This window comes from Trypanosoma conorhini (genome assembly GCF_003719485.1).
Source record: "Trypanosoma conorhini strain 025E chromosome Unknown Tco_14.4_contig_00091, whole genome shotgun sequence".
Taxonomy (NCBI): Eukaryota; Euglenozoa; class Kinetoplastea; order Trypanosomatida; family Trypanosomatidae; genus Trypanosoma; species Trypanosoma conorhini.
Genome location: NW_021704174.1, coordinates 14,039 through 30,463, shown reverse-complemented (window position 1 = coordinate 30,463; position 16,425 = coordinate 14,039). Strand labels below are relative to the sequence as shown.

General features: G+C 53.9%; 5 protein-coding genes and 1 pseudogene across 5 annotated transcripts, besides 10 other annotated features; all 6 read left to right on the top strand.

Moving 5' to 3' along the window:
* Positions 1 to 66: 66 nt before the first annotated feature.
* Positions 67 to 115: a microsatellite.
* Positions 116 to 619: 504 nt separating this feature from the next.
* Positions 620 to 649: a microsatellite.
* Positions 650 to 748: 99 nt separating this feature from the next.
* On the top strand, positions 749 to 1,843 carry Tco025E_02360 (uncharacterized protein; the record flags this gene model as incomplete). The annotated part of the gene is made up of 1 exon (XM_029369287.1): positions 749 to 1,843. The coding sequence occupies one exon, from the start codon at positions 749 to 751 to the stop codon at positions 1,841 to 1,843; it is 1,095 nt and encodes a 364-aa protein (XP_029230697.1).
* Positions 1,844 to 2,150: 307 nt separating this feature from the next.
* Tco025E_02359 (4-nitrophenylphosphatase) lies at positions 2,151 to 2,738 on the top strand (the record flags this gene model as incomplete). The annotated part of the gene is made up of 1 exon (XM_029369286.1): positions 2,151 to 2,738. One exon carries the CDS (start codon positions 2,151 to 2,153, stop codon positions 2,736 to 2,738), a length of 588 nt encoding a protein of 195 aa, XP_029230696.1.
* Positions 2,739 to 3,333: 595 nt separating this feature from the next.
* Positions 3,334 to 6,567, top strand: Tco025E_02358 (uncharacterized protein; the record flags this gene model as incomplete). Its single annotated transcript, XM_029369285.1, has 1 exon — positions 3,334 to 6,567. One exon carries the CDS (start codon positions 3,334 to 3,336, stop codon positions 6,565 to 6,567), a length of 3,234 nt encoding a protein of 1,077 aa, XP_029230695.1.
* A 355-nt stretch (positions 6,568 to 6,922) lies between these two features.
* Positions 6,923 to 6,939: a microsatellite.
* Positions 6,940 to 7,242: 303 nt separating this feature from the next.
* Positions 7,243 to 7,553, top strand: Tco025E_02357 (hypothetical protein; annotated as a pseudogene).
* Positions 7,554 to 8,050: 497 nt separating this feature from the next.
* Positions 8,051 to 8,072: a microsatellite.
* A 344-nt stretch (positions 8,073 to 8,416) lies between these two features.
* On the top strand, positions 8,417 to 10,948 carry Tco025E_02356 (uncharacterized protein; the record flags this gene model as incomplete). Its single annotated transcript, XM_029369284.1, has 1 exon — positions 8,417 to 10,948. The coding sequence occupies one exon, from the start codon at positions 8,417 to 8,419 to the stop codon at positions 10,946 to 10,948; it is 2,532 nt and encodes an 843-aa protein (XP_029230694.1).
* A 458-nt stretch (positions 10,949 to 11,406) lies between these two features.
* Positions 11,407 to 11,434: a sequence feature (A-rich).
* Positions 11,435 to 11,702: 268 nt separating this feature from the next.
* Positions 11,703 to 11,756: a sequence feature (A-rich).
* Positions 11,757 to 12,970: 1,214 nt separating this feature from the next.
* Positions 12,971 to 13,003: a microsatellite.
* A 158-nt stretch (positions 13,004 to 13,161) lies between these two features.
* Positions 13,162 to 13,197: a sequence feature (A-rich).
* Positions 13,198 to 13,219: 22 nt separating this feature from the next.
* Positions 13,220 to 13,257: a sequence feature (G-rich).
* A 474-nt stretch (positions 13,258 to 13,731) lies between these two features.
* On the top strand, positions 13,732 to 16,236 carry Tco025E_02355 (uncharacterized protein; the record flags this gene model as incomplete). Its single annotated transcript, XM_029369283.1, has 1 exon — positions 13,732 to 16,236. One exon carries the CDS (start codon positions 13,732 to 13,734, stop codon positions 16,234 to 16,236), a length of 2,505 nt encoding a protein of 834 aa, XP_029230693.1.
* A 101-nt stretch (positions 16,237 to 16,337) lies between these two features.
* Positions 16,338 to 16,365: a microsatellite.
* Between the last annotated feature and the right edge of the window lie 60 nt (positions 16,366 to 16,425).

Below are 16,425 nucleotides of genomic sequence, written 5' to 3'. Positions count from 1 at the left end.
AACTACAATACGAGAGAGGCAAAATAAACACGCAAAGAAGCAAGAAGAAATCCGAAGGGAGCCAGGAAAAAAAACACACACACACAGAGTAAAAAAAAAAGAAACAAACAAAAAACGACGCTCCGCCTCTTCTTCCTTCCGTTACGGCGGCAGGCCGGCAGGTGAGTGAGTGGCGGGGGTGTAGGATGCGGGCGGGGGGCGCGAAAGACGAGTGAACGGAAAGATATAATGGGGAACGAGGGTGTGGGGCCGGTGAGGTGGACAAGCTTCTTTTGATGCATCCCTACATCCATCACCTCTTTTTTTCTATATCTCTATTTGTCTTAATGTCTTCCTGCTTGGCTTTTGTGGAGTTTCTCTTTTTCCTCCCACAGTTTCAGTTTGGGGCGGTTTAATGTCTTCTCTTCGCGTGTTGTTCATTCGTTTATTCAATCGAGGTCGCTACTGGCGGCGTTAGCGAGTTGAACTTTCGGTGTGCGTAGTTATGCACAGTTGCCTTGTGTTGTGTGGGCCCGCTGCAACTCACTGCTCTTCCGCTTCGCCTTTTTTTTGCTGGCATTATTTGAGGCACCCGCGCCGTTGGGTGAATCCTTCTACGGCTGCTCGTGGCCTCTTGCGCCATACGCACACACACACACACACACACACATCTGCGGCGCGAGGAGAGAACCGAAAGGAGTGGCGAAGGAGGGGGGGATTCCAGCCGCTCAGCGGATACATTATTATTATTATCTTATTGCTGTACGGCATGTCAGCAGCGGTTAGTTCGCCGCAAGGAGGAAATTCTCATCTCAACGACGACACGGCAGGGATGGGTGGTGCTGGCCTGCAGACTGAGGCGCATGCCACGCTATCCCTGCTAAGCGAAAAGCTTCTGGCGAAGTTAAACGCAACACTACGCGATTGCCGGGCGGAGCGGGACGAGTTGACGAGTAGTGTCGAGTCTCAACTGCGCGACATGCGCACCGAGGCGATGACGACGCGGGGTGAGCAACGACAGCTGCAACGTGAGATGCGTGCCTTGCAGGAAAAGCTGCAGGGCGCTGTCATTCAGCGCGCCTCCATGATGGCGGGGAGCGCGGAGAGACTCTCCGTGCAGGCACTGGCAAATGCGGCGCGACAGTTAACTCGCGACATGCGGCAGGGGCTGGGCGACGTTGAACTTTTAAAGGCTTCCGTCTTTCACAGCCGGCTCACGCGGGAGGAACTGCAGCAGGGAGAGGACGCGGAGGATGAGGCGCTGGAGGTACGACTGCGGCAGGCCGAGATGATGAACGATGAGTTGCGTTGTACGGCGTTAAATCTTCGGGAGCAGAATGCGCAACTTGCAACTGCTCTGCAGCACAGCGCGGATATTCTGCAGCAGTCGCAGCGGTGTGTGGCGCAGCAGCAGGTGCATCTGCGGCAGATAACAGACAAGTTCGATCGGGTGCAGGCGGAACACGATCGTGTTGTGGGCACAGTAGAGTCGCTTGTTCACTCCTTGGAGCAATACAAGGCGAGCCGCGGTGAGACGCTGCGAAAGCTGGAGAAAACTCTCGTGGAATGGGAGCAGCAGTTCCACCAACAACGAAAGCAACGACATTGTTTTGGCACGGAGATGACGAGCAGCGTCCGCATCCGTGGCGGCATGCCATGGGAGCGTCACCACGACGGTTCTTTGAAGGACACGGCGACCCTGCGTCCTTTGCGGCAGCGTTTGGAGCATTTCTACGGCATTTACAACCCCGAAAAAATTTCATCAGTGAGCGCCATTATTGAGGAGTACAGGGGTGCTGAAGAAGAACTCATGGCGTCGCTCGAGGTGCATTATGGTGCGTTTGGTTTTTTTTCACACAACTAAACGTGCTGGTTTGAGGGAGGGGGGGCGAGAGTTGCGTGGGAAGTGGAGGATGCTCTTCCTTCCTTGCTTGCGTCCTCTGCTCCTTCCTCGCTTTCCACCCTGACATTTATCGACGGTGTGTTATTGCTGGGGGTGGTTGTGCTGGCACCTTCCTCCGGACGTGACGGCCGGCATAATTGGTCCTTTGTGGCCCGCAATTGCTCCCTGCTACCATGCCTTTGCATGGGCGTGTGCGCTTTTGCACACGCATGCGCCTCTTTTTTTTTCTCCCGCTTTCGCTTGTCAGTGGAGGGAACAAGAAGGACGGATGAGTGACGAAAGTGTGCCGCGTGTTATTGTATTTGACCTAGACGGAACACTATGGGCCCCGGAGATGTTTGAGTTGTGGGGCGGTGGTGGGGCGCCGTTTAAGGCGGACCCGAAGGACCCAAACGCGGCCATTGATAAGGCCGGGACGAAAGTGCGCCTCCTTGGGGAGACACGGGAGCTGCTGCAGAAACTTTTTACCGATCCGAAATGGAGCTCCACGTCGCTGGCGCTTTCGTCCACGTGCGATGAGCCCCGCTGGGCAATGGAGCTCCTACATCTTTTTCGCTTTACCGACAGCTCTGGAAAGCAGGTGCCGATGCTCACACTTTTTGGGGACCTTGTGGAGATTTACGCCGCCAACAAGGCAAGTCATCATCGCACGATTCTTCGCAAGCTAAAAGAAAGAAACGCTGACATCAGCGACGACTTCTCTCAATTTATCTTTTTCGACAACCAAACGAACAATGTTGAGAGTGTCTCCAAAATTGGCGTGATGAGTGTGTACTGCCCGAGAGGCATGGTGGCAGGCGTGTTTGCCAGGGGCATACAGCAGTGGCGGGAGAGGCAGAAGAAGTGCGCCTTGTAACTGTGCCTCCTCTGCCGCAGCGAGGAGGTGTGGCGGGCGAGGGGCGCGGGCGAAGCGACGGAGTGCAGTGAAAAAAAGAAAAGAAAAACTTTCCTCACACATAGACAGACATACACACGTGTGCGCGTAAAGAGGCAAAACTGCATTATATGCAAAGTCTTCTCTTGTAACTTTTTTTTGTTGCCTTCTCCTCGCAAGCACGGCGACGCCGTTGAAGTTCCCGTTTAAGCTGCACCAAGAGAAGCTTTCCAAGTTGACTACTTTCCTCGTTGCTGCATCTGGGATATATATATTTTGCTGGTAATGAGGCTTGTTATTATTCTACGGTGCTTTAAAAAAGTACTCTCCCCACATCCCACCCTTTTTTTCTCACTGTCACGGCGCTGGCCGTCTACTTCCTATGCGACCACTGTTCTCTCACCCGTCTCCCACACTTTTTTTCTCCTTTTTACATCTGTTGTTGTCCTTGTTTCTTTAAGGCCTTGCAGGGAAGGCGTCTGGAAGAACTCATCCAGGTCAAGGGAAGGGGCGCACGCGGTGCAAAAGCCGAGAGCGGCATTCACGAGGATATTACGGTGCCCTTCATTGCCTGACGATGGGCAAATTTCAGTTATGTGTTGAGAGTACGGTGCGGGAGGTGAACAGCCTCCTCTTGTTTCACAATGTTCACCCACAGGTCCGTGCGGATGTGCAGCGACGTCTGCAGCGCCTCGTTCTCCGCGTCCAGGATCATCTGGGAACCCTCGTACCAGGCTACTGCGAGGCCGCAGAGGATGTCTGTGCAGCCGTGGTACGAGGGGTTGTCGATGATACGCTCCGAAACGTCCTCCCCGGCGTTGAGCTCGCGTTGGAGGAGAAGCGCTGTGCAGCGTTGGAACAGCGCACGAGAGATCTTGAGCTGGAACTGCGCAAGAGCGAAGCGCAATGCCGTGAGTTGGAGGGGACCCTGGAGCGCTTCCGCAAGGCGCATCAGTTTATGTTGCGTTGTTACTTCCGTGAGGTCCTCGTGCTGCGGTACCAGCTTCACGACGCCTTGTGGAGGAGGCGGCGGTCACACCACCTCCAGCCGCCGAGCGAGCCCGCGTGTCTGCCTCCCCAAGAGGTTCTATCACGCGGTACATCCTTCGTTCTCCCTGATAGCGGGGTGCAGGGTGCGGGGGACGCGGTGGAACCGTTACGAGTGTCGCGAAATATGTCGCTCTCGGAAACCGCCGCGGAGGGCTCCACACCGAGTGGAAACGGTGACGCCGTGGCTCCCCCTGACACCCAGAGCTCCGTGGCGGATGGGGCGGCGCACGAAGTTGCGTCGTCGGCTGTGGCAGCCAAGGGCGCTGCCGCGGCGCAGAAAACAGCGGCCAGTCCAGTGTCGGGAAAGCCGGCGCCTCTATTCTTAGAGCTGCTACGCCCCTCACAGCCAAGTGCCGCAGCGGCACCGGCCACGGTAGTACACCAGGCAACCCCGAAAGATACGCCAAAAGCGGCGGCAAAGCCAACCACAAGGGGTAAAAAATCACATACCTCGGCAGTGAAAGCAACACCAGATGGGGGAGTTTCACATACCCGGGTGGCAACACAGACCGTGCCGTTTTTGGGCGATGACAGCGTGGACGCCATTTTTGATTATGAGCGGTACATCCGGCAGCTGAATCGCCTTCGGAGGAGAGGAAGCGGATCATCGGCCGAAAGCGAGGTGACCGCAATATCCGCAAAGAAAGCCGCATTGGAGAAGTACAGGAGGCAGCAGGCGAGTGGGTTGCATTTCATGCAAAGACAGCTGATGGAGGCACGGCAACGCACCCCAAGCGCTGCCTGGAGTAGACAAAGAGGAAAAAGCCGGGGACTATCGACGTCTGATTTACGCGCAACTGCCTCCTCGATGGATCCAGTGAGGGAAGCGCTACTGGAGGATCTCACTGGAATTTATCGGGCCGTGCAACAGTTGCAGGAGCAACATTTCAAAGACGTGATGGAATTGCAAAATGCGATAGAGTCCATTGAGTTAAAGGTCGGAATTGTACTGGGATTCTTTGAGACATATGTGGAAGAGGTGGGTAGGCTGGCAGCCGCCTTGGCAGCTGAGGAAGACACGGTGAGTAGCACCTTGAGCGGTGCACTGACCGCAGAGGACGATCCATACCGGCGACGTGTGGTGATGGACTACTTCACTGTTGCGGCCTCCACGGGGGCGTTGGAGGAGTCGGTCCCAAAGGAAGCAGGCGATAAGGCAATACATGAACTGGTGATGCAGCAACGGCGGCAACAGCGACGAGAGCAGATTAGCTTCTGGGAAAACAACCCTGTGACCTTACACGCAAGGGCAGCCTTTGCCGAACTGCAGGCGGCAGCAATGCGGAGGTGGGAAGAAGCCCCTCATCGGCGCCCGAGAAGAACAACAATTGACATGCTGCCAGCTATACTGCGTGGCGACCCGAGTAATTTTTCTATATTTACATCTGGTTCCAAAAGCCGAAGTGAACATGAAGAAGACGTCACTTCCTTGCCGTCACTTACTCAGGAAAATAAACTTAGGGCTCTTGTTCGACTTCGTATGCAGCGTATTGCCTACCGTGCTCGTCATCGTGGACGGTTGCGTCAACTTGCCGAGGCAGCACGTATGGGGAAGAGGGGGGAGGAACTAGATAGAATACTTCGCGAGGTTTCGTCCCACGAGCAAACGGTGGAATGGTTGACACGGGCGATTAATAGGCTGTTGCGTGACTTGGGTCTCTCCACGGCCGATTCAGTCTCTGAGCGGAAATTCTTTGCGAAAAACCTCGCCTTTTCTCCGTATCTGTGTGAACCCACAGGGGAAGGGCAGGGGGACGCAGGAAACGAGGTGGTGTATGTGCCTGTTCCCGTGAATGCACGGGATGCAGGAGAGTTGTGTGCAACACTATCTTCCAATCAATATGGCTACGTCATTTTCAAAAACGAGGTTATTCCCATTGCCAACGTGAAATATCACCAACCTCTCGGTCTTCACAATGCAGTGGAGGCATTTGGGGGAAGCAGAGATGCCGCTGCAAGAGCAACGGCAGCAGCGGCAGGTGGAAGAGGTCCGCGGCGTGTCGTCCCGTTTCACGGCACTGTGGTTGACTACTATCGTGGGGTGCAGTTGGGCCGCCCGTTAGGCGAGAGACAGGGACCCATGTATGTATTCTGGGATACAGAACAGGGGTCCTTTTTTGTGGTGGAGGAGGAGGAGGAGGGGGTCGATGCTGAAGGAACTCCAACGCGCCGGGCACCGCTACTGCTGGGACGGCAAGGAGCTCAACAAAAACTGGAGCGACAACGCAACGTCCACTTCTCAACGACTTTGATAGCGCCACCTCTTCCTGAACCCGATAGCGTAGTGCCCGCTGTGAGTTATGCATCACCTCGCCCCGCTATATCACCCAGGGCTGTGTCGGAGGTAGTGCCACCGCCAGTAATAACTTATTCAGTTGAAAAGAAAACGCCAGCCCCTCTTCTCTTGGAGCAACAGGGACGGCGCGAGCTGCCACCGTGTTTTCCCACGGCACCGTTCACAACTCGGCCGGCTCATCCACTGATAGTTGAACCAAACAAGGAGGAGAGGGAGTTACTGCGAATCGAGTCCCTGTCCGCGCGGCGGGCTGCGGGAGGGGCGAAGAAGGAGACACCTTCCTCAAGTGGCGCAGTTACCGCGCTGGCACGTCTTAAAGGCGCAGAGCGACAACGCCAAAAAGAGGCACTCGCGCTGGCACAGCAGACAGGCAGAAGGAATGAAGCACAGAAGCCATCGAATGAACACTTCTTGCGAATGCGGTTTCCATGTATCCCCTCGTCACTGTCGCCAGCTTCCGAGTAGAGGCAGCTGGGTGTCTCTTCCCCTGGGTGTGTGTAGGGAATGCATTTTTCCGTTTGCTTTTTATTGCTTTCTTTCCTTCATTGACCGTTGCAAGTTTGCTGTGAAAGCCACACATGACGCCGTTTTTGTTTGTTCTTGCGAGCTTGTCATTCGTCTTCCAAATGTAAAGAGGCAGCACGAAGATGCACCAGGGTGCACGCATAAGCACACACCACACGAACATTTTCCTTCCCCTGCTTTTTCTCTTCTTTTTCTTTTGATCTTTCTCATGTATTGTAGTTGCGCAATGTACTTTTTCCGCGTTATTGGCTTCGCTGACATCCTACCTTGACGCCGAATTATATATGTATATATATGTGTGTGTGTGTGTGTATTAAGTCGTGGTGGCAAAGCAGAATGAAGGGGATGTGGAAAAAAAACAAGGAAAACGAAACATAATATTGCTGTACGTATGTTTGTGTGTGTGGCTCTCTCTCACTCTCACTCAGCATTTCAGCGTGTGCGCACGACGCGTCTTTGTGGTTCAACCGTACTACGAGAAATTCCTCTTTCTTCATGTAAATCTCATAACTGGCCGATGCTTTGCTTTTCCTTCTTGCTCTGTTGACGCGGTGGAGCTGTTCCAGTTGCGGGAGCTGTGGCTGGAAAGGACTAGGGTTACGACTGCTGCCGCCTATGCTTGCAAGGCAGCCACTCACCGTGGCGCAGGCGGAACGCGTTTGCAAATGGTACTTCCGCGCAGGATTTTTCGGTCTTCCGTGGCTGTGGTTTGCCACTTGGCTCTTGTTCCGCCGCCACGCCGAGGCAACTAGTACAATCGCGTGGTACACCGCCGCCTCGTTGCGACTGAGCCTCGCAGGGGGCTCTTCTTGTGGTTGTCTGGTACGTGACGGCAATGTTGACGTTGCCAGCAACAAGTCCACTCTTTATCCTCCCCCCCTTCACGGGAAGGTGGCAGCCGGGCTACTTCGCAGCTTAAGCAGCGCCCTGGAGTACGTCGAAGGGTCCTCGTGTGGGACTGGAGCAGGAGGGAAAAGGGGCAAGAAGAAGAGGGAACTACCACGTTACTTATCTGTCTGTGTGTGTCTCTGTTTTTGTGAAAAGGGGGCAGCGGTTGCATTTGACGAGCCTGCGAGTCCGTACAACGGAAAGGAAGTAGGGAAAATAAAAATCTGCTCCCAAGGCCCCTCTCTCTCGCAGACAACAAATAATCATGTGCTTTCTCTTGTAAGGTCGATTCGTGCACCTGTGAGTCCCATCTCTCTGGATCTGCCTCCCTGTGCGTGTGGGTGCGCAGGTATGTCTTTTTTTTTTCTTCTTCTTTTTCATACTGTTGCTCTTGAAAGTATAACCCTTCCGCTTGGTGTGTATTTTTCTTATAGGTGCACCCCAACGGACTCCCTTTCTGTACTGCGGCGCCACCTAGATTTCTCTGCATAAAGCCCCATAAAACAAGCGTGGGGAAGCGGTGTACAATAAAGAGTAAATATATATATATATATATAAACTGCAAAGGTAGGAGGTCCCAGCAAACAAACCCCGAAGCCAACAAATACGGCCGGAGGGATAGTCATTGGGTAAGCCTTTTGCTGCAGAAGATAGATATATACAACTCATAGACAAGGACAACTCGTTGGGTCGATTGTGTTACTTTTAAACAACTTACGACCACCCATCCGTTGTCTTCTTTTGAAGTCCAGTAGTGTTGACACTACGTGCTTAATTTTTTCTTTTCTTTTCTTTTCGTCCCTCGCTCTTGCGCACGCGCTGCGCGGCAACGAAGCCGTTGCTGTAATTCTGGCTCTGACCCGCGCAGTGTTCATTACGCCTGCTGATGCGAAAAGATACGATGACTGGCTTCTTTTCGCCCTCGTGCACGTACTCCACAGATCGCTGGGAAAGTGGCTTCTCCGCCGACACGATCTTCAAACAGCCGCAGACGGTGGAGGATCGCTTTATTGGCATCGCTGACTCCAAGAAATTCCTTCACGACCCACATGACACTTGTACGCACGCGGCAGACAGTGGGGCAGAGGCGCGTTACCGCAGGACACTTGCGTCCAAAATGGGACTTGGTGGAGGCGGCCTCATGCAGTTTGACAACAAAGAGCATGCCTCTAAATTCCCGCGCCTGGAGTTGGATGGAGGCGGCAGCCACCTGGTTCCCCCAGGCCCTATGAACCGAGAGGCAAAGACGCCGGAGAAGGGCGGGCGACCGCAACCGTCAATGCGCAACGCTGACTTCCTGACACAGACAGACGAAGAACCACACGATGGGTTTCACACGCCACCCTCGACGCCCGTAAAAAACCGCATCGATGGCGTTAGGATACGTTTCCAGTCGTATCATGGGACCACATCAGCCGTTTCTTCACCCATGCCTGCGTCAACCGCGCACCTTGATGTCGGGGACGACTGTCGTACCCCGCCAGGGTTGTCGAGGAAGTGTGGCATGCGCTCTCAGGAGCTTCGAACATCCGCTGTTGAGGTTAGCCCCAGCATCGGCAGCCCGTATAACTGGACTCAGCGTGGCGATGCTCACTGGACAACGCCTGTCCGCAACAGCGTCGGAGTAGCTTCCCTTGGATATGGGCCTAGGGGCAGCGACGCGGTCGGCGCCGTCACGACAAGCCCCAATCCGGGGCGCAATGCGAACTTCCATTCAGCTTCTTCGCCTCAACTGCGTACTCCTGTAAGAAATGAAAATCACATTTTGCAGGCAGAGTCTCCGGGGGGTCATACAGGCAATGTTGCAGCTTTACAGGGTGTAAGCCCAGTTTCGCGAAGGAGTGTGTTCTATTCACATCATGTGGCACAGCATCTAAAACTAAAAAGATGTTGTCGCGTTCTTGCTGCTGAAGGATTATCCTTGTGTGATTCTCAGGGTCGCCCAACTTTTAGTCCACTAAGCTGGGGTTATATGGGTGCTGTCGTTGCGCTGCAACGAAGTGTGTATCTGTGGCAAGAGTCCGTAGAAGCGTGTCTTCTCTTTGAAACTCCAGCTGGATCTACCCTTGTAACCGCCGTCACCTCTTCTAGGCGGCCTACTGAGGTGGGTGACCTCTACTTGGCAATTGGTATGAGTGATGGGGCCATTGTGGTGTTAAAGTACCACGTGGGTGACGGTGTTTCTATTGGGTGGAGTGGATCTCAGACTATGCCGCCTGGTGTCATGGCGGAAGAAAGAAATCAGACCTTCTTTAAGGGTTCCATGTCTCACGTTAGCACCTTGCACGTTGTGGGACATGTTTTGTACTCGGGCTGCATGGATGGGACCTTAACTGTTCGCAACCTCCGCGATGGATCTGTCTCTTGGCATACCTCAACTGAAGTTATGGATCGGGGTTTGTTCACCTACAAGTCGTTTCCAGTCGAATATTCCGTGACTATCGGAGCACCCATATACAAGGTGGAGGTCGCGCCTGATGGGGAGCACATTGCCGTTGGAACAACCGATAGCCTCTTTGTTTACCAAACGAATAGTATGGGTCCAGGAAATCGGACGAGGTGCCGAGTTGTTTTTTCTGGGGCTTCACAACCTGTTCGTGCCTTCTGCTGGTGGACGCTTCCGTTTAACACTTCAAATGATTCTGCGGTGGAGACACACCATATTCCCAGCAGTGGCGGCAAGTTTGACTTCCTGCACTCCGTCCTTATTTACGGCGGTGGAAGCGATGGATCTGTTCTCTCTGCTTACTGTGTCGGCAGTCGCTGCCACAAGGCGATGTATTGCCTGCCAGCCCCAATTTTGGCTATCGTGAGCAGTGACACATCTGAGGAGATCATTGTATCTGTTGATGCCTCCGACGTCGAAGTGGGGCATGTACGCCACGCAGAGGAGAGTGAGGCCGCGCCCGCTACAGACGGCAGCGTGAACATTAACGTGTATGATGCCAATGACAGCCGCTTGGGAAACTTCAACAGCTGGGGTTTCTCCGACTCCTCCGGTGAAGAAGAAGAAATTCATCATGTCTCATACGTCGATCGGCACGACCCCATCTGGTTTACACAGCAAAGCCATCACCGCATCCACGGTAGCCGTGCAGGCGGCATTGCATCGGGAAACGCTTCGGTACAGGGGCATCATTTGTTTCTTGGTATGGAGGCGGCAGGGGCACCGCCGGCTTTGCCACACATGCGCTCTCCACCTTCTGACTCCACAGAAGGGGTGAGTCTGCTGCAACTGTTTCGACTGAAAGATGGCGGTGCATCGTTTGAGCGATTGGGCGGGCTTTGCGGCCTAAACATTGCGTCGCTCTACATGGCACTCTCTCCTGACGGTTCGCTGCTTTCCACAGCCGGAAGCGAATTGAAGTTGCGCATATGGCGGGACTGTAAATCGAGGTCGCCGGAACGCGTCGCCCAATGTGCATTTCGCTGAAAACACTCCTGTTTTTCAGTTCTCCGCTCTGCGGCCCTCTTGGAGCGCCTTGGGCGCGCCTCTGTCCCGAGTGAAGCTCACTGCAGGGAATAAGAGAGGCACAAGTAAAAAAGCAACAACAAGAAGAATATCAATAAATAAAGCTACGGTGATTAGGAAAGTGAAGGGTTATCTCGCCTACTCCTTTCTCTGGAGCGCCATGTATATAGTAGGAGGGAGGCGAAAGCACGGAAGCGTGTATAACACGTGTTTCTTGAAACAAACATACATACACGCTCGCACTCGCATATATTTTCTTTGTATGGAAATGTGTTATGAACATGTCCATAGTATTATTACTGCCATTTTCTTTCTGTTCTTTCTGCACCTGTATGCATACGTTCAGCTCTTCTCTCTTTTGCATACTGTTTCAGCATATGTATTTTTATCTACATGCATAAACACAAGTTCTACCGTGGATTGTGTTTTTTTTATTTTCTTTTATTTCGCAACCTTGTCCAGCCTCTCTCGTGGCGGTGTGTTCATGCACGGACACGCAGATGCCGTTATGCCGTCTCCCTTGCACGCGCAGAGAGGAGTCAACAGTGCGGTGGGGCTGGGGGGAGAGCGATACAGATGGATCGCTTTATGAAGAGATGGACAACCACGTATTCGGTTTGACGTGGATGCCTGGAGGTGAAAGACCTCGGAGTTTGTTTATGTGCGTGCGCTTTTTTTTTCTCGGCATATGTGGCAGAAGGCTCCTCGCACTGTGTTTTTTTTTTTTCTGTTTGATGTTGGGTGCTATTGTTTTTCTTTTTTTTTTTTTACGTTGCTATCCTCCGCTGCGCGTGTGAAGCGGAGGCGGCGACCGCAGCGGAGGAGAGTGTGCGAGGGCGATGAGGAGTAAAATGTTTGAGTTACAGCAAATTGGCGAGAGGGCGGAGTATTATGCTCCGCGCAGGCCCCGTCTCTGTTTCTCTGGGAGTAGGATGAAAAAAGGTGTGAATGAGCTGAAGGAAACGGGGGGAGGGGGGAATGAGCAACGAGCCGCAGGAGATGTCTTGTTGGTGGCACATCATTCGCATGCAGACTGCGCTTGTGTGGACTAAAATTGTGATGTTTGCCTTTGCTTTTGCATTTTTGTAGCTGTTTCTTGCCGCCTTACTCTGCCCCGTCGTTCCCCCGCTCTGTCACTCCTCCGTTGGTGTGGTTTGGGCACCACACCGGCCGTGTTTTATTGTCTGCCTCCGACTTGGGTTGTCCCTCGCTGCCCCCGTTTTTGTTGTTCCCTCCCCGCCTTCACTGTGGGCCCACTCACAGCGGCCTTCATCCTCGCGGCGCTGGTATTTCATTCCGACGCCGCAGGGGCAGGCCTGTGATGGGCGTTCACTGGGACTCGCCGCAGCGAGGGCGGGTGTGGAACTCTTCACGCAACGTGCGAGTGAAATAGAGAGAGAGAGGAGAAAACTAAAATTAAAATGGGAGTCCTGGCCGCGGTAGGCTCACGAAAGTGAGTGCATGTTGTTCTTGAATGAATTCTATCCCGCTGCTTTCTAGTATCTTTGTGTGACCATTCACATTTATGTACGTATAAATGTGTCTGCGTCTTCAAAGTCAATGGGCTCGGCGCACATCGTCCACCCACTCACACGTCGTGGGGAATGGACCTGAAGATGGGGGCAGACATATTGCGTGCAATTCGACCCCCTAAGTGCCGTCCAAGTGATTTATTTTTATCTCTGGTTTAATATTTATCTGTGAGCTCACTTCCTATTGATTGTTTATGGATGGAGTTTCGTGTTTCTAGCACTTCCCTCTGCTCCCCTCATTCTCCACGTATGTTGCATGCAGGCGCACATCCTCAAAGAGATGTATCGCTCTCTCTCTGTGTGTGTATGCGTGTCTCCTGGGATGTACTGCTTTTTTTCCCGCCTTCTTTCTTGATCCGTTTTGGATGTGATGACGGAAAATCAAGGGAGGACGCGGGGAGGTGATCTATAGAGTCCTTGTATAGAAGAAGATGCGGATGGAGAGTGAAATACAACCAAACAAACAAGCGAACAAAAAAGAAACTCTGGCGAAGGGGGAGGAAGTTGAGGCAACAAGAGGAAGGGAGGAAATCGTGCATGTGTGATGCTTTTGAGTGCGGCTCGGGTCACCATCCTGCGTTCTATGCATCCATGTGTCTATCACCCCTTCTCCTCTCCCCATCACCGGTACACATTTTCCCGTTTTCCTGTTGTTGTTGTTGTTTCTTTTTACTTTTTGTACATCTTCGTTTATTTACTTCTCCCGGCCTCGCTAGCTCGCTCCCTCCCGCCCTCCCTTTTGTATGCCTAGGCTTTACTTTATTCTTACTGTCATCTTTTCTTATCTGTTTTTTTTTTGAGCGGACTGGGGGAGGGAGGACGGCTGCTGCGCTTCTTTTGCCACCACCGGGAACATTACCAGCCAGGCTGGACTTGCAGATGCCGCATTGACTCTCCGTTTTTTTTTTTTTCTACGACGCCCAAAGTCGAATTATGTGGAGTACACCTTTGGGACAGGTGTGTGTATGCGTACGTATGAGCGTGCACGCATGTGTAAGCGTGTGCGGAGATGAATGTTTGCCTTGGCGATCTCCTCTCGCTGTGTGGGCAAACTTTTACTGGTGCGGCCGTGTCGCGCAATGCCTCTTTTTTCTTTGTCGTTTCTCCGTGTGCTGAATCTAAGCAGCTGCAGTGGGCAAAAAGCCGGAAGAGGGAGTATCGACGGGGCACGGCGGAGGACGGAACCTTCCCAGCACTTTTACGACCCGTGGGATGACTTGGGTGACGTCTGCGGCAGCCGTGGAGCAGCAACAGCCGCCACAGCAGTTACTTATGCGGTGCCAGCTGTCTCCGCCCGAATTGTACCGGACCGCCTCGCCACGTGCTCCGCCGAATGGAACTCCACGGTTTGCGGCGGCCAATTCTCGCAAAACGAGCATGTACCACAGCCCATCCTTGGGATTGGGCCCGCAGACGCTTCGACCCGCGCATTCGTCACTTTGTTCCCCTCAAGCTCTACGGCCACGCCAAGCAGAGGCGTCCCTTGCCCTGGATCAACTCTCCTTGGCGCAGTCAACCCCAATCCTTTTCCGGACTTCAGTACGCCATATGTTGCCGAAGCTAAAGGAGCAGCTCTGCCTAGCATCGAGAGCTTCTTGCCACGCAACCGACAAGAAGGCGAGCCGTGGCAACCGTGTTGCGGGCGGCGCTTATCAAGTAGCGAGGACAGCGACACGCTGGGCATCGCTTATGCATGCGCACTTGCTCGGGGAGGACCTTGCTGACTGGAAGATTTTCAGACGCCGCGCTGACATTGGCGCATTGGTAGAGTTTTGGGCCTTGCTACTCGACCGAGAGGCGGGAACCAGAAATCGCATCGAGGAGGAGGCTTTTTCATTGCTTTGTCGTCTTAAGCGGCAAGAGCATTGGGAAAGGCTGTCTGCACCTCTCAACAGCCTGACGCTTCCTGTTGCACGGCTGAAGTCACCAAGTATCTTCAACACTTCACAGGTCAACAAGACCCCAAAGTATGCCATAAGACAGAAGGAACCTCCCACGTGGGCGGCGAGACACCCCTTGGCGGGGCGGCGGGAGGATAATAAACGATGGAAAAACAGTGAACTGGCGCTGAAGCGGCAGCCTATCATCCTCTCCGACGAGGAGAGCGCGGCACGCGGCCTCATCACAATTGTAGAAGAGGGTTGTCGACGGCGGTTAGCTCTTGCTGTAAGAGATTGTCTGCGGGGCGTCAAGCAGGAGTCTTCCCCCTCTCGCGGAAGTGGTCGCTGGAATGAGGGGAAGCGAAGGAGTGGGTGGGAAACGCCTAAGTTGGAGGAGGTGGCAACAAGCAGAGTGTGCCAGGATGCCGAGAAAACACCGCGACGAAGGAGGGGCTCGTGGGGGAGCTCAAATGCCTACTGCGGGTCGCCAGATGAGGTTGTGCGGGGCGGGGGGGCTAGCTCAATGACCTCGGATGCGTGCCTCTCTGTCAGCAGCGGCCGCTTCTACTTCGGCGGAGTTGAGGAAGTCACCCTGGCCTCGGTGCACAGCGCGGGGGAGACGGCAGAGGACGAAGTTCAGCGTAGGACACTGTCAGAGCCGCGCCGGGACGCGACGAGTGGTGAACTACTCAAACTTGTGGTCTTTGAAGAGGTGAGGTCCGATGCTCCGTTGCAGCAGCTTGACAAGAGTGGCGTGGATACGTTTTTCGACAGCGAGAATGAGCGACTGGAGGAGGCACAAGCCTGCCTCTTTTATGAAGAACAGGAGGCGCGAGCCGAAGTCATGCAGTTGGAGGAGCACGGCGTGATACAGCTGGAGGAGCGCCTGACCGACTTTTGGCTCTCGCGACGTGTTGTTGACGCCGTCGCGCTGCAGATGGAGAACGTCCTGCGTGAGGAGGAGTCGAGGAGAATCCACATTTGCGGTAGCTTCTTTTTGCACCCTGAGGACAGGGCGGAGTTCAGCGCTTTGTCGCAGGGCGGGTTGCCGCCATCTTTGCACCGCCGCTTTCGTCCAGGGAACGAGCAGCGCGAGCGCAACGCCGTCCGCAGCATGTTTCTTGACGGTCTCCGCACCGCGACGGAGACGGCGATCGCGGCTCTTCTTGAGCAGGAGCGACAAGAGCGGGCAGGGCTGGAGCGGGACGCACAGCCGCAATACACTTCCGTGTTCTGGGAAATGGAGTTAATGGGGGAGCGACAAGAGTTGCTCCTTGAAGAGCAAAGCCAGCGAAGCGGCATTGAGTTTGCTGCGATGGGGCACTGGTTGGACCTTCGACTACTCCAAAGCCTGCAGCAAACGTCGCTGCTTATTGGCGCAAAAGGCATGACGCTGAGTGACACGGAAAGCGGCGTCAGCAGCTGCGATGCGGAGGGAAACGTCTACCGTCGGTGTCCGTGGGCTGACGCCGACGGCGTTAACCCCGGCTCTTCTTTACTCTGCTTGTCTCATTCGGCGCGGCTCGATTCCGGTACCAGGTCGAAGACCACATCGAGATGCTCGTCCTTGACGAGCAAGGAGGATGGAGGTTCAACGCGGCGGGCTTCACACGGGCTCGCAGCGGAAACTGAGGCACTTGAGCCCGTTTGTGTTGACTACGCTCTAGGCCCATTGAGGGCAGAGGAGCGTGAGCAACGAGAGGCCTTGCATGCCGACTGGAGCCGAGGGTATGAAAACCTACTGGAGCTTGACGGCATGGCGACGGAGGAATTCACGCGTGTTATAGCTCTTTCCAACAATATTAGGATGTCCAGCACCCCTGTCATTTTGTTTTAGACATTTTTTGTTTTCACCTACGCGGAAGGCGTCTGCCCTACCCTTCTCTGTGGGTTATCGTTTATATGATTTATAGCGCTTTTTTTATTATTATTATTTAATTCTTGTTGTTGTCGTTGTTGTTGCTTGCGTATTAACGTTTGGCGCCCGGAAACGGGAACAGACGCTAGAGAGGGAGAGGAAGTGTGT